The sequence below is a fragment of the Suricata suricatta genome, chromosome 2 (genome assembly GCF_006229205.1).
Source record: "Suricata suricatta isolate VVHF042 chromosome 2, meerkat_22Aug2017_6uvM2_HiC, whole genome shotgun sequence".
NCBI lineage: Eukaryota > Metazoa > Chordata > Mammalia > Carnivora > Herpestidae > Suricata > Suricata suricatta.
The window spans coordinates 64,625,723-64,640,203 of record NC_043701.1 but is presented as its reverse complement, the minus strand read 5'-3'; the positions used below and the strand labels follow the sequence as shown (position 1 = coordinate 64,640,203).

Sequence of the window (14,481 nt, the reverse complement as noted above, 5' to 3'; positions counted from 1 at the left end):
CCCCAGAACTGAAAACATTTTTAAATTTATTATTATTATTATTTTACAACTTTAACATGTTCAAGTAAATATCAAAGCCATTCATGGTTTTACAGTCCTAGTTAATTCTGAAAAATCCTTCCCTTCCTCACTGATGTATGATGCCTCCTTTATTATAGTAAATTTTACCAGGGTTTGTTTCTGGTTATCTATTCCTGCCCTGGGATCATCATCTAGCCACCTGACTCGACCCCCTTTTGGTTTTCTAGGTAGATCCTGTAGTATTTACAAATATTTCTTCTTTCCAACATCCCTCTTATTTAATATCTTAACTCACTAAACCATATTTCTAATAGCATAAAAAAAGAATAGGCAGGTTAGCTTCTTCCATGGATTTTACTGGTAATATCACTAATACTACATGGTTTAAGTTTGTTAGCTGTGCATGTGAAATATTTACCAAAGTAGAAAATTTGCTGTATTTCTTTGCAAAATTATATTTATCAAAAAGGAATGGCTACTAAACTGTGTTTTATACATTTTTACTATTTAGGAATATTATCTAAACTATAAATAGGTTTACACATTTCCTAAGTTGGACTCCTCAGGGAAATCCTACGTCTGCATGGGTATTATTCTTTTAATGTGGTGTTAAGTTCAATTTGCTATTATTCTAACTGGCATTTTTTGTTTTTTTTTATTACATTCATGGATGAGATCAGTTTGTAGTTTTTGCCAGGTATTAAGATTTATTATCGTTAAGAATTTTTTGGAGCATTTTAGTTTTACAGTACAAGTGAGAGAATGGCACAGGAACGTCTTACACGCCCTGTCTCTCTACACACATAGCCTCCCCCTCCTCTGTTACCACCATCACCCATTAGAGGGGACCAATTATTACAAGTGATGAGCTTACACTAACAGATCATAATCACCCAAAGTTCATAGTTTACATTACAGTTCACTCCTGATGTACATTCCATGGGTTTGGACAAGTGTATAATAACGTGTATCCATCACTGAAATATTTTATAGTACTTTCACTGCCCTAAAAATCCTGTGCTTGCCCTGTTCATCCCCCCCTACTCTCCAACCCAAGGCAACCATGATCTTTCTACTGTTTACATAGTTTGTCTTTTTATGCTGGGCTTTCATACTAGGATTACATTAATTTCATATAACAAACTGTTCCAAAATAGTTTATTTCAGCATGAGTTTTTAATTCCTTAAACATATGAAATAATTCATTTGAAAAACTATCGAGGTCTAAAAACATGTTTTTATTTTTTTAGTAATCTCCACAACTTAATATGGGGCTCAAACTCACAGCTTGAGATCAAGAGTCATATGCTCTTCCAACTGAGCCAGCCAGCTGCTCAGGAGGTCTCTCTTTCTTCTTTCCTTTCTCTCTCTGTCTCTCTCTCTCTCTCTCTTTTTTTTTTTTTTGAGAGAGAGAAAGAGCAACCGGGGGAGAAAGGCAGAAGGAGAAAGAATCTTAAGCAGGCTCCATATTCAGCATGGAGCCCAAAGCAAGGTTCGATCCTATGTCCCTGCAATCATTACCTGATCCAAAATCAAGAGTTGGAAGCTCAACCAAATGAGCCACCTTGGTGCCTAGGAGATATTTCTTTCATAACTTTTAAAATTTCTTCCTCAATTTCAAAAAAGTTCATTTTATCAAAAATTTTTAATCTATTTCATTTAATAGTGGTTTCAATTAAAATATCTTCTGTAATGGTTTTCTTTCTGTATTTTACTATTTCTTTTTTCTTCTAATAAATCCATTTTTTCCTCTATGTTCCTTAGTGCTATTTCTTAAACACTTTAATTGAATGCCTATTTTATTTTTCCCTCTTTTTAAAAAAAGTAACAGTAGCTTAAGGCAATGAACTTATCTTGTAGTACAGCTCTGACTACCCTCCCTAAAGCTTTAATAGGCAATGACTTTACTTTCACAAAAAGAATCCCTTAAATTTATATCTTTCTAGGCCCCAAAGATTGTATCTGATTTCCCAAGTGACTGACATTTTTTGTTTTGTTAAATCACCTCTTGTATGGGATTAAAATAAAATTTACATAGAACAAAATGCTCAGATTTTAAGTATTCAGTTCAATGAGTTTTGACAATTCTATCTACACTGTAACTACCACCAAAGAAAATACAGACCATTTCTATCACCCAGAGTTCCCCTCACCCTTTTCCAGCCAACTCCCAGGTCCTATTACCTAACTTCCTTTACCAAAGACTACTTTTGCATATTCTTGAACTCGATGCAAGTGGAATTATAGAGTAGATCTTTGTATCTGACTTCTGCTCAACCTAATGTTTTGAGATGCATCACCATTCTTGTATGTCTTAGTAATCTGTTCTTTTTTTTCTGACTACTAAGTACTAATTTACTGTATGAATATACAGCAGTTTGCTTATCCATGATCCTGCTGGTAAACATTCAAGGGGCTTCCAGTTTTTAGATATTATAAATAAGGCTGCTATAAATACTTTTGCACAAATCTTTCTTTCGGCATAATTAACTTAGTGATTTCTACATATACATCAGGGTTTCAAAACCTGACAAATACATTTTTGCTTTTTTGAACTCCACAATTTTTTTTTATAGTCAAGTATATTATCAGTTTCTCCACTAATACTCCCAAAGAGGCATTTTTGTCTTCTAGCCAGTTTAAGCAGAAAAGGAATTTATTAAAAGTTATTAGGCAACTCACAGAATCTGAGTTAAACCTAGGGCTTGGAAGCTATGTAGTTAGGAACTATGATCAAATCATAATGGATAGGTCAGAGATGTGATGACCCACGGCTGCGGGGCACTAGAGAAACTGAGCACAGCTACTTCCACGGCCAGGGCATAGGGCGAAAGCCACGAGCTTTGCAGGTCTCTTCCATGCCCGCTGGCAAAACGGGTTCTGTGCAGCACAGCCTAACTCATCCTGCCGTGAATTTCAAAGGAAATGTCCTGAGCCGTGAAACCTGTCACATGCCTGCAAACATTCTCAATGTCGAGATGTATCTTTTTATAAAAAGGGTAAGTTTCCTTTTTTATTTGCAATTATGGATTCTGTTACATTTACTCTGACTTCTTCAGAAATCTGGTATCTCTTTATTCTTCTCCTCTCAATCTTGAGAGGGGCAGAGAGAGAGGGACACACAGAATCGGAAGCAGACTCCAGGCTCTGAGCTGCCAGCACAGAGCCTGATGCAGAATTCGAACCCAGGAACTGTGAGATCATGACCTGAGCTGAAGTCAGATGCTCAACCGACTGAGCCACCCAGGTGCCCCTGTTTTTTTAATCTTATGTCGGCCTTTCTAATTCTAAATTCTACTCTCATATTTTCAGTTTCCAGGCAATTCTGCTTATTTTCCCCTAGTCTCCTTCTTCAATGCCTGTATGGTGCCCCCCTCCCCCCCCGCCAAGCAGGGTCATCATATCTTACTGACAACATGCAGTAGATACTTGTTTTCTTTCGAATCTTATGATAAAAAGAAGTGACAACTCAATTTTTGGTTGGACAGTCTCCTCTTACACTGTGATAGTTTTCTGTCTAACCCACATACATTAGGGAACCCCAAGATTGTTCTATACTGTGTCTTGTGGAGAGGGCAAAGGATATTATTCAACATTAAAAATAAAGGAGGCCAAATAACACTGTCTGAAATAGAAACAAGGGTAATTTGGGAGCAGCAGTTTACTGAAATTTCAAAGAAACTCCCCCCTTCTCCCTCTGAAGAAGCCAGTTTCTAGATGTTTTGAGGGTATATTGCAAAAAGGGTTTTGCTTATACACTCATACTGCTACTATTATAAATGTCTCCAAACAGGATTTTTAATTTTTAAAAAGCATAATACGGAACAGCTTCAGTTTAAAATATCAGAAATATTTTGAACCAGAAGTATTAAAGTTAGAAAATTCAAATCACCAAAGACTATTTCCATGCAAAAAATATCAAACCTATAAGCATTACTTGCCAGTATGGCAATTTTACTTCAGAACAAATTAGGTAAGTAACTGAAACACCACTTTTAGTATTCAAATACTTTCTCTTACCCATCCATCAACTTTTTTAGTGATTTATTCTTTTCAGATAATGTGGAGAAGAAAAAAAGGACTTAATCGACCTTTAACTGACTTCTTAATTTTCATTAGAGCAGTTCAGAATACATTAAAAAAAAAGATAACTTTTATGTGTGTGTACTAAGATGTAAGAACTTGAAGGATCCCAAATGCGTTTAAACTTCTATCTTTAGGAGGTTTGTCTGTACTAATCATTACAGATTTGTGAACACTAACTCTGCATTTTTACCTTTGGACTAGATTTCAGAAAGCAGTAAGGCAGCAACTGTCTGTTTTATAATGACAGAGGTAAGAGAACGACAGTTTTCTTTTGAGTAAATACAGAGAATATTCAATGGTGGCAGAGAGTGAATTATAATTATAGTTAATGTTAGTAATCTGTTCACTGAAGTTGCAAAACTTTGGGCTACAGAGTATTCAAAAATTATTTCTATTATGTCAATAAAAAGAATAGACTTAACAAAAGAATGTTTCTTTTACAGTTTACTGTATTATTTAAAAAATTAAAAAAAATTTTTTTTTTTTTTTGAGAGACAGCGTGGGCAGGGGAGGGGTACAGAGAGAGGGTAACACAGAATCTGAAGCAGGCTTCAGGCTCTAAGCTGTCAGCACAAAACCCGATGTGGGGCTCGGACTCAGGAACCATGAGATCATGACCTGAGCCGAAGTCGGATGCCTAACCGACTGAGTTACCACGTGCCACAGTTTATTGTACATTTTGTATCTTTACAGAAAAGAACAATTCCTTCACCTTACAACATCAACTATTTTCATAGTTCTAAATCGCTTCTAATTCTTTCACACATTTATATGTATCAAGACTCATTTGGTATTTGTATGCTGTTCTTTCATATAGCAAGGTTTTGCAAATATTTTTCCATGGCAAATGAACTTCCCTGGCATTTATGTACACTGCAATGACTATTCATATGCATTAACATATGCTTAGTCTAAAGCCATGCCAGCTCTTCAAGAACCCGAATAACAGATCTGAAATGAGCTTATAAATTCCTTCACCTTGTCAACAATGTTTCTCGGGATTTTCCTAACCATAACAATTAATGGGAAAAATTTTGAGTTTATTGACTATACCTAGTCTTAACTAGTACTTTTCAAATTGAGAAGGGTCTCTTTCAGCCACCTTCCTCCAAGTATACTACTTTCTCCTCTTGACTGGTCTTGACTCCCTAACTCCTTTCCCATATGGCCACAATTTTACCTCCTCTGACCTTAATATCCATTCTCTAGAGTGTAGGGCAGAACATTCTCCTAAAACACAGAAAGCTAATAACCTTCACCTCTTTCATCAAACTTTACTAACCAGGTGAACTGAATGGCATGTAGGGCGCTAAGGGATGGTGTGTTATAAGGCATGTTATAAGACTAGGCTCCAACAATTCCCTGAAATTTTTAATCTTGTCAATGAAAATAAACAGTGAAACATAAGATAATTCTACTTTAGACAGAAGAGCCAGGGTGGTATCTACAAAAATGTAACCTAAGACCACAAGACAGTATCAAAAAAACCTAAGTAACAAGGCAGCTTCCACTAAATATTACAGCTGGCCATATTTCTGAAGGGAAGTGAAATATTAATTTTTAAACATTTGCTTTTGGAAGAATGTTCTTTATCTTGCTCCCAAACACTCCCACCCACCCTCTGTTCATGGATGAGATTGTTTTTTTTCTGGTTCTGAAGGTAAAGGAGACTGTGGGTTATACACTGTTATAACCATACAACAAAATGCTATTGAATCGAGATTTATGGCTATAGAATATGATCATGCAGATCTTTTCAAAGGGATAACATTTCCTATAACAGATACTGGATTATTTCAAAAGGACTCGGTACTTACGAGCTGCTTTGATCTGTCTCTGTGTAGCTTTGTATCTCACATGGCCAAGTCCAAGTACCGCATAATGATCTTGGTTCTGATAAAGACACAAAAGGAAGTCAAGTGTGAAATGGAGCTGATATACCTTGTGCTGGCACCCATTTTAGTGCTTCCCAAAGTCAGAATCCCATGGTAGGACTCCACTGAGATGGTCCACATAAAATGGATTCTGTGGTATGTAAGTCTGGGAAATGTGCACTGTGATACAGCCTTCTTAATGATTTGTTTAGATGTAAATCTAATAAAGGATCTGAGAAGTCCTGCAACTAAAAAAACAAGCAAACAGAAACCTGCAAACCCCAGCGTTTTCTTAACTTACTTGACCATTCAGCCTATTTTTCTCTTAACACCTATTAATATCCTCTGGCCATCCTTAAATCAAGAGATTTCAGAATTGAAGAAAGCACTATGGCAGCCCCACAGGGTTGGGCCAGGGCGATGAAAGGACAGGATCAGGAGCCATGTAGAACAAAGAAGGTAGGCTGGATGGAAATTTTGAGAAACTGAGGAATGAGGTCTCTCTGGAGAGGAAGTACTTGCTTTTGTTAACATCCTTGGGAAGTGACAAGTTGAAGCAGCAATTGGAGTGAAGGCTCCTACAGAACTCAAAGGGTGAGTCTGGTATTGGAGAACTCAGGAGGAAAGGGAGTTGAGGGCATGAAACACAAGAGAAAAAAGCTGAATAGAGCTGACTGGTTTCCTTTCACATTCAGGACTGCAAAGTTCACGCGGTGGGCTTCTTCATTACGCCTGGCAATCGTCCGTTGCTCCAGCTGGCTTACCTTTCTACTCCCTCAGGTCACTGTTTCTCTAGTCTCTCTTCAACCCTCACAGATCCTTCTCCGCCCTCTTATCAGCAGCCCTGCTTCCCACTTAACTAAAAATTATAAATTATCCTATTCAATCTTTGTATTACCCTACCTGCATCCATACATCTTTTCCCTGTCCCTTCAAGACAAACTACTCCATCCCTCCTCTTGGTTCTGAGCACTGTCTTCTCTCAGTCTCCTCAAATACTAGCATCTTTCAATTATCTCCCAAGCTTCAACTGGATGATCTTCATCTGTATAAAAAGATGCTGTTAGCTCTAATCCTTAAAAACGCTTCTATGACCCCCTTTCCAGTTACCACTCTCTCCACTTCTCTGCTGCCCGTCAACATTAAACTTCTTGAAAAAGGTGTCCACACATTTTACCCCCTCGGCATTCATTTTCAAGCCTGTCCAGTTTGGCTCTGCTCCACCCACTCCCACCCCAGGCACAGTGAGGCTGCTCTCTTTGGTATCAATTTCCAGGTACCAAATCCAAGACCACTCATCTGCCCTCACTTGACTTCAGCTCCCAGTGGCAGCACAGCTGACTCCTTCCTTGAAATATTATCTTCCTTCAGTGTTTCTGTGCACTCACTCTGTTTTCCTCCCACCTTCCAGTAATTTTTTTCAGCCACTTTTACTGGCTTCTCTACGACCCGCAAAGCTCAGCTCTGGGGTTTCTTTTGTCTTTCTCTATACTTCAGTTTGAAGTGATCTGATCCAGATATGTTCCACGGCTAGAATATAGTTAGTACCCTGTGTACACTTATGACTCCCCAGTTCACTGGAGCAGAGACCTCTCCTCAGAGCTCCAGATGCACGGGGCACCTCTATCTCTCACTATTCCTGGCCAGTCTCTCTCCCCCTTGGTCACTCACTTCCACATACAAGACTGGTGCTGCGGTTCCCTGCAGATACCGAGCTCACCCTCCTCCCCGCCTAGCACATTCCTGCCTCTTCTGGTGGCTGCTGTCTTCTCATCCTTCAGCCTCAGCTTAAATGTTATCACCTTATTTAAAATAGACAACCTTCTCAGCCCATCTCTGCTCCTTCTTGTTCCCTCTAAAAAGCACTTAAAAATAGGGGCACCTGGGTGGCTCAGTTGGTTAAGCATCCGGTTTCAGCTCAGGTCATGATCTCACTGTTCGTGGGTTCAAGCTCTGCATTGGGCTCTGTGCTGACAGCTAGCTCAGAGCCTGAAGCCTGCTTCATATTCTGTATCTCCCTCTCTCTCTGACCCTCCCCTGCTCATGTTGCCTCTGTATGTCTCTCAAAAATAAATAAAAAAACATTAAAAAAAATAAAGTACTTAAAAATAATCATTGCTTCAAAGCCTCCACTGGCTTTCCAGAGACTGTTGCTTCTTGCCTCCTTACCACCCCCCTTATCCACTCTGTTTGCCCCATTTGCCTTCTTCAGTTCCTGGCACACTTCAAACTTCTTTCTACCCCCGCACAAGCTCTCTGCCTGGAATGCCATTCTCCCTGATCTTTACGTGTCATTCAGGTTTTATCTTAAATGTCAACTACACAGGTCTTCCCCACCTACTCAATCTAAAGCAGTCATCTGGACACTCTATCACATCATCCTGTTCTACTCCGTTGCCCAGCACTTGGTGGCCACATCTTTGTCTGTTTACTTACTGTCTGTCTCCTCAGTGAATCTAAGCTATGTGGAAGCAGTGATACTGTCTTGTTCAGCTGACTGCTCAGCACCCAGAACAGTGTCTGACACATAGAAGATGCTTGATCCTATTTGCGGAAAGACATAACCAACTGAACAAATTGCATGAGCCCTGCTACCTGCTGTGATATCATTTATTCTTTTCTATACCAAAGACTTTCTTCCTTTTCTCTCTTATAGACCTCAGTGGCTCCCAATTCTATCTTCTCCTGACCCTACTTTTCCCTCAAGTTACTATTTTCTCTCATTTTCGTTGCCACTATGAAGAATTCTTTTCCAGCTATGAAAGAGTACTTTGCACTGTGCTCTCCACTTCAAATCACCTCCTAACCCCTCAAGCCAACTGTAACTGCTTGCCATCTCACCTTTTTACTGGAACGGCTTTTGATGCGGCCTCCTAAGCTTCATTTGCCAACCCCAGTGGGTTTTATCATTATTCGTGTTATGTGATGACCTCTCCACAGTCGTGACACTAGTGACTGTGTTTTCCTTCTTGAAACTTCCTTCTCTCTTAGTTTCTGGAAGAGTCTAGTGCCTGCTACTTAACAAACCTTTGTGGAACTAACAAATGTCTTTTTCTTTGTTTTCTTTATACTTCTTTCACCCTTCTTACCTTTGCTGCTTCTCCTCTGCCCACTCCTTAAATATTCATGCTCCTCAACGTTCAGTCCTTTTAAAAATTTTTTTCTTTTTTTCCCTTTTATAGTTTATTGTCAAGTTGGTTTCCATATAACACCCAGTGCTTATCCCAATAAGTGCCCTCCTCCAGGCCCATCAGCCCCCCCTTTTTTAAATCGATAATGACAGTATGTGAATTAGCTAACATTCTGAGCACTTACTTTTCTAAGTGCTTTGCACATACTCCTTCTCTCATTTAATCCTACAAGCTAGGAGAGAGGAATTCATTATCCACTATTTATTATTTATCCTAGGTCAAGCACTAGGTTAAGTGTTTCACATGCATCATCGTGTTAATCCTCACTAAACTCCTCTGAGGTGTTAGCAATCTCACTGTAGGAAACAGACTGGTCAAGTAACTTTCCCAAGGTCCCACCGCACTAAACGGGCAGAGCCAGAGTTGAATTCTGGCACTCTAATTCCACAGTGTATATATTTAAATATTACTCGAGTGCCTTACTTAAGCTTTATGATACCTATTTGTCTCTATTCTTCCCTTTGGCTGGTTCGTTCAGTTCCCCACAGCTTCAACTACCACCTAAGACTTGCCAACAACTTGCAAATGTTTTTGGCTCCATCCTCCCTCCAGAGTCACAGACCAATTTCTAACCAACTACTAGAAGACTTCACCAGTATGTTAGTAGAACCTCAATTTTGACACAGCCAAACTTGAACACAAATACCACATTCCCCCACAAACTTCCTCTTCCCTGCATCCCAGTGCTAGTGAGATCAGACACTGGCAGGTCACTCAACCTGGAAAGCTCAGAGGTCTTCTGAGTACATCTCCTTCTTTCATACTGCACAACCAAGGGCACCAAGCTTTACCAAGTCTACCTTCAAAAAAAGCCAATGTTCCCTCTTCCTCAAAACCTGGCCACATATTTAGCTCAAGTATGCATCTGCAGGCTTGGATTACTGCACTTGCCCTACAACAGCAAACTATTCACTTCCCCTCCAGTCCTGCCCTCCCTTTTCAAGTAATTTTCTATACTGCCAGGAGAATTACTTTGCTAAAATTAGCTCAGAAACTTTTGATGACTTCCTACTGCCCTGAAAATAAAATCTGAGTTCCCTCCTTACCATAAAAGGGACACTACAACAGAATTTGGTCTAAACTCTGTTTCAGGCCTAAATTCTCACCACCACCCTTCAAACATCCTCCTCTAATTCTTTACTAATTCCTAAAGAGGTAGTATACTTTACTCCTGTGTCTTTGCTGCAGATCTATTCCTTCTGCCCAGATCACCTTTTCCCCCTTCTCTGTTTCACAAACTGCCACTCGTTCTTTTAAGGCCAGCTTAAACATTATGTTTTCTGCGAACTTCCTCAATTTTTCCACTAGAGACAGTATCCCATGACCCTCTCACTCAGAGCTTAACAATAAACAGGTGCTCAACTGTGGTTCTCTTGTTGAAGCATCTTAAAACATGGTTTACTGATAGAAAACTTGTGGGAAAACTGCCCATGCCTAACAAAGCATCTGACTGAACAAAAGATTCAGATATCAAATACCTTCCAGTCTTTGGGATCAAGTGTTTTCAACATGGGAAACTCTTCTAACTGCAATTCTTCATCTTCCGATTCCTCTGATAACTCTTTCTTATCCTCCAGTTCCTGAAAAGAGGCAGAAGCATTCCTGTTTCTCCTCTTAACAAAAGCTTCAAACCATCTTCCCACAGGTTCAACTTGACAGAGTGTTGAGGCTGTGATTGAAAGCGTTAAGAGAGGCTTCAATGTATTGCATGGAATCAATCTATTTCAAGGCAACAAATAAGATCAAAACAATGATAGCATCAGAACGTAATTTTAAGACCGTCAAGTAAGGAAATACTTGCAGTACAGGGTTACTTAGGAGATATTGCAGGTTTGGGTCCAGACCACCACAATAAAGCAAAAGTACTGCAAAAAAAGTGAATCAATATATTTTTTGGTTTCCCAATGCACATAAAAGTTCTGTTTACACTATGCTGTAGTCTATTGAGTGCAAATGATTATGTCTAAAAGACAATGGATATACCTTCATTTAAAAATACTTCAAGGCTAAAAAATGGTAAGCATCAACGCAGCCGCCAGCTAGTCATAATCACTGATCACAGATCACCATAACAAACAATACTGGAAAAGTCTGTAATACTTTATTACCAACATGTGACAGAGACACAAAGTAAGCAAAGACACAAAGGTATGCCTGCAATCCAGTTAGCGTTAAGGTTAGCAATTATCACTTCCTAGTATTCACAGAGTATTCAATCCACCTCTTCCAGTTATCTCACAAAACATTCAGCGACGTCTACAATAAATAAATCAACGCTCTTCTGAAGGTATGAGAGGAAGGTGGGGAACAGGGAGAACTGTTGCCAACTGCTTTACCTTTAGACCAGTAACTGTAATAAAACAATAAACAATCAACTGTCTGAAAAAACTAACCTCATCAAAAAAATTTTTGTAAAAGCAACTCAAAATATCTTAATTTAAACCTTGAATTCAGATAGCTTTTAAAAATTTTAAGAACTCACTAGCAATGATTTGTTCTGGAAGACAATTTTCCAGGTAGCTAAAGAGGACTTATTATCACAGCTGTGCAATAGGGTAAAATCTCTGGATCTGAAATTGAAAGCTCTGCATTTAGTCTAGGCACGACAATTTGTGACTATGTGAGGTGAGTCCGAGACCTCTTCAACTGTAAAATGGGAACAATATCTATCTTCTATGGTTCCTTGGAGGACAGAAAGACAAACCACATTTGAAACAACTTTGAACACCACGACCTACTGTATCAAAGTAAGGTTTTATCATCATTCCTGCAAAGCGGAGATAAATCACTATACCTTAGTACATTAACGACTCAAAAAAGGTAATCTGAGTCAGGGGAAAAAAAACCCTAAACACTTTAATTTCATAGGCCATGTGAAAGCAAAAGGCTTTGCCCTACCCAGTAATAAGTAACTCAAATGTTAAGTCTCCCCTTGTACTTGAGGGCCACAATTTTCTAAAAATAACTCATTTTTCATGCTTTAGTTGGTTTGGGAAATTAAGAGTTCCCTGTACAATATACAGGGAGAGGATTCAAACACTATGTTCAAGAAGTACGAGCTGTATCGTATGGATAGTGCTTTTAAGAATATCACCTTTCGAACCTTTCAGTTCAAGATCACAGAAACTTCTGCGAGCAGAACGAAACATGTGCAATGATACATGACCAAATCCAACAACTGTCTTTATAAGTGGCTATGGTAACGAAAGTGGATTACTTAAACTAGAGACTAAGTTTACCATATCCGCGAATGTCCTGGGCTATAAATTTAAGAAACTACAGAGGCAGTCAACTCTCACTTAACGACTCTTTAAAAGTCTGTCTACACAAATCTTAGCAGCATCGCCGGCAAAGGTCTTTTCATACTGAAATTTGGAGTATAAGGAGCAGTGTCTGAGTTGTGACATTTAAAAAACAAAGACGGAGCTAACACAGAGAGGGAGAAAGGTGTTTAACAGCACCAGCAGCAAGGCTTTGTACAACGCGACGCACGTGGGAGCTCGCTGCGGGCAGAGTCTCTTGCCCCGGCAAGGAGACAGATGCTTACAAGAACCTTTTTAGGGTACTAGAAGTTCAGCCCCGAACCGCTCCGCCCGGTCCATGAGTCAGCAGCGGGGAAAGGAGGAAGAAATTGCAGGGGCAGAAAGAAAACGCCCCCTCCCTTCTTCCCGTCTGGGGAAGAATTTCTTTTGGCTGGGGGAAAAAGGTACTCGTCACGGCTCACGCGTCCGAGTGCCAATCACCAGGGACAAGAATAGGGAGACTGCGGGGTCACGCAAGTGGAGGACGGAGGCAGGGGCAGCTAATAGGGGACGGAGCGGGGGTTGAGTGGGCACGTACCAGAGGTTAGAGCGTGGGTGATGGCGGTGCCCTGGCCGTCCGCAGCGCTCGGCAGGAGCAGCATGATGGCGCCGGGGTCGGCCCCGCGGGCGCAGCGTTCGCCTCCCGGCCGGGGGCGCTTAGCGTCCGCTTGCCTCTACCTCTCGGTCCGAGCCTCGCGCCTTGGCTCTACGACACCCAGGAACCGGCGCATGGAGACGACCAATAACTACTTCCGGGATGGCTCTTTCGCGGTGCGGAGGCCAATTCCACCCCCACACATCGCGCCAACGTGTGCGGCAGCCCAGTTACTTTATTGACGCGGATCCGGCTGGGAACCAAGACTCGCAAAAGAAAGGTTCCTAGACGCCTCAGTTCCTCCGCGAAAGGGATTTTATTCCACCAGGTGCGATGCGTGGAGCATAATTTTCTGATATAGGGCTGGAGATCAGGAACTGTGTTGGATCATGACTTGAGCCCAGTTCAGATGCTTCACCAACTGAGCCACCAGGTTCCCCAACTCCTTTCTTTATTAATGTAACCCCTTGTTAAAATGGGCTCTAAGGCTCAAAGTAACCTGACTCCACTTCCTTAAATTTTTTTTCACTTACCCCGTCCATTTTCCCCCCACACCTACCCCTTCAGTCTTACAATGATCTCTAAGGTCATAAAGGTTTTTTTAAAATTGTGATAAAATATACTTAACATGAAATTCACATACTAACCATTTTTAGTGTACAGTTCAGTAGTGTTAAATACATTTGTTTTGTTGCACAATTTTCAGAACTTTTAATCTTGCAAAACCGAAACTCTATACCCATTAAATAGCAACACCCCATTTCTACCTCAGTCTATGAATTTGACTACTCTAGGTTTCTCGTATAATTGGAATCATACACCATTTGCCTTTTGGTGACAGGCTAATTACTTAGCATAGTGTCTTCATACTTCTAATATGGGTCAAAATTTCATTCCTTTATAAGGCTGAATAATATTCCATTTTATCTACCTTTTATTTATCCATTCATCTGCCAATTGGGTTCCTTCCACCTTTTGGCTTTTGTGAATAATGCTGCTGTGACCATGGGGATATAAATTATTTTTTTGCGACCTGTCTTTCCATTCTTCTGAGTATATGCAGAACTGAACTTGCTGGATCATATGGTAATTCTTTTAATTTTTTAAGGAACAGCCATACTATTTTCCATAGAGGTCACACCATTTTATATTCCCACCAACAGTGCAGAAGATTTCATTTTTCCTCACATCCTCACCAACACTTTATTTTCTTTTTCCTTACCCCCCCTTTTATAATAGCCATGCAAATAAATGTAAAGCAGTATTTCTTAGTTTTGAAATGAAAACGACTAGTGGTATTGAGCATCTTTTTCATATGCTTGCTGGCCATTTGTATATCTTCTTCGGAGAGATTTCTACTCAAGTAGATGGGGCTGTTTTCTGGGGTGCCTGGGTGGCTCAGTTGGTTAAGC

The 14,481-nt window shown here is 40.0% G+C and overlaps 1 protein-coding gene across 3 annotated transcripts in view; it reads right to left on the bottom strand.

Annotated features, from left to right (window-relative positions):
- DNAJC2 (DnaJ heat shock protein family (Hsp40) member C2) overlaps positions 1-13,262 on the bottom strand; it is a 39,145-nt gene extending 25,883 nt beyond the window's left edge. The window contains exons 1-3 of one of the 3 annotated variants that reach the window (XM_029927752.1): positions 13,013-13,262; positions 10,651-10,841; positions 5,925-6,000 (exon numbers count right to left, since the gene is read on the bottom strand). In XM_029927752.1, the coding sequence (XP_029783612.1) occupies positions 5,925-6,000; positions 10,651-10,841; positions 13,013-13,076 (331 nt within the window). In that variant the 5' untranslated portion in view covers positions 13,077-13,262. The remainder of the gene's footprint in view (positions 1-5,924; positions 6,001-10,650; positions 10,842-13,012) is intronic. The other 2 variants (XM_029927759.1, XM_029927769.1) reach the window with 2 other exon arrangements.
- Positions 13,263-14,481: the final 1,219 nt, after the last annotated feature.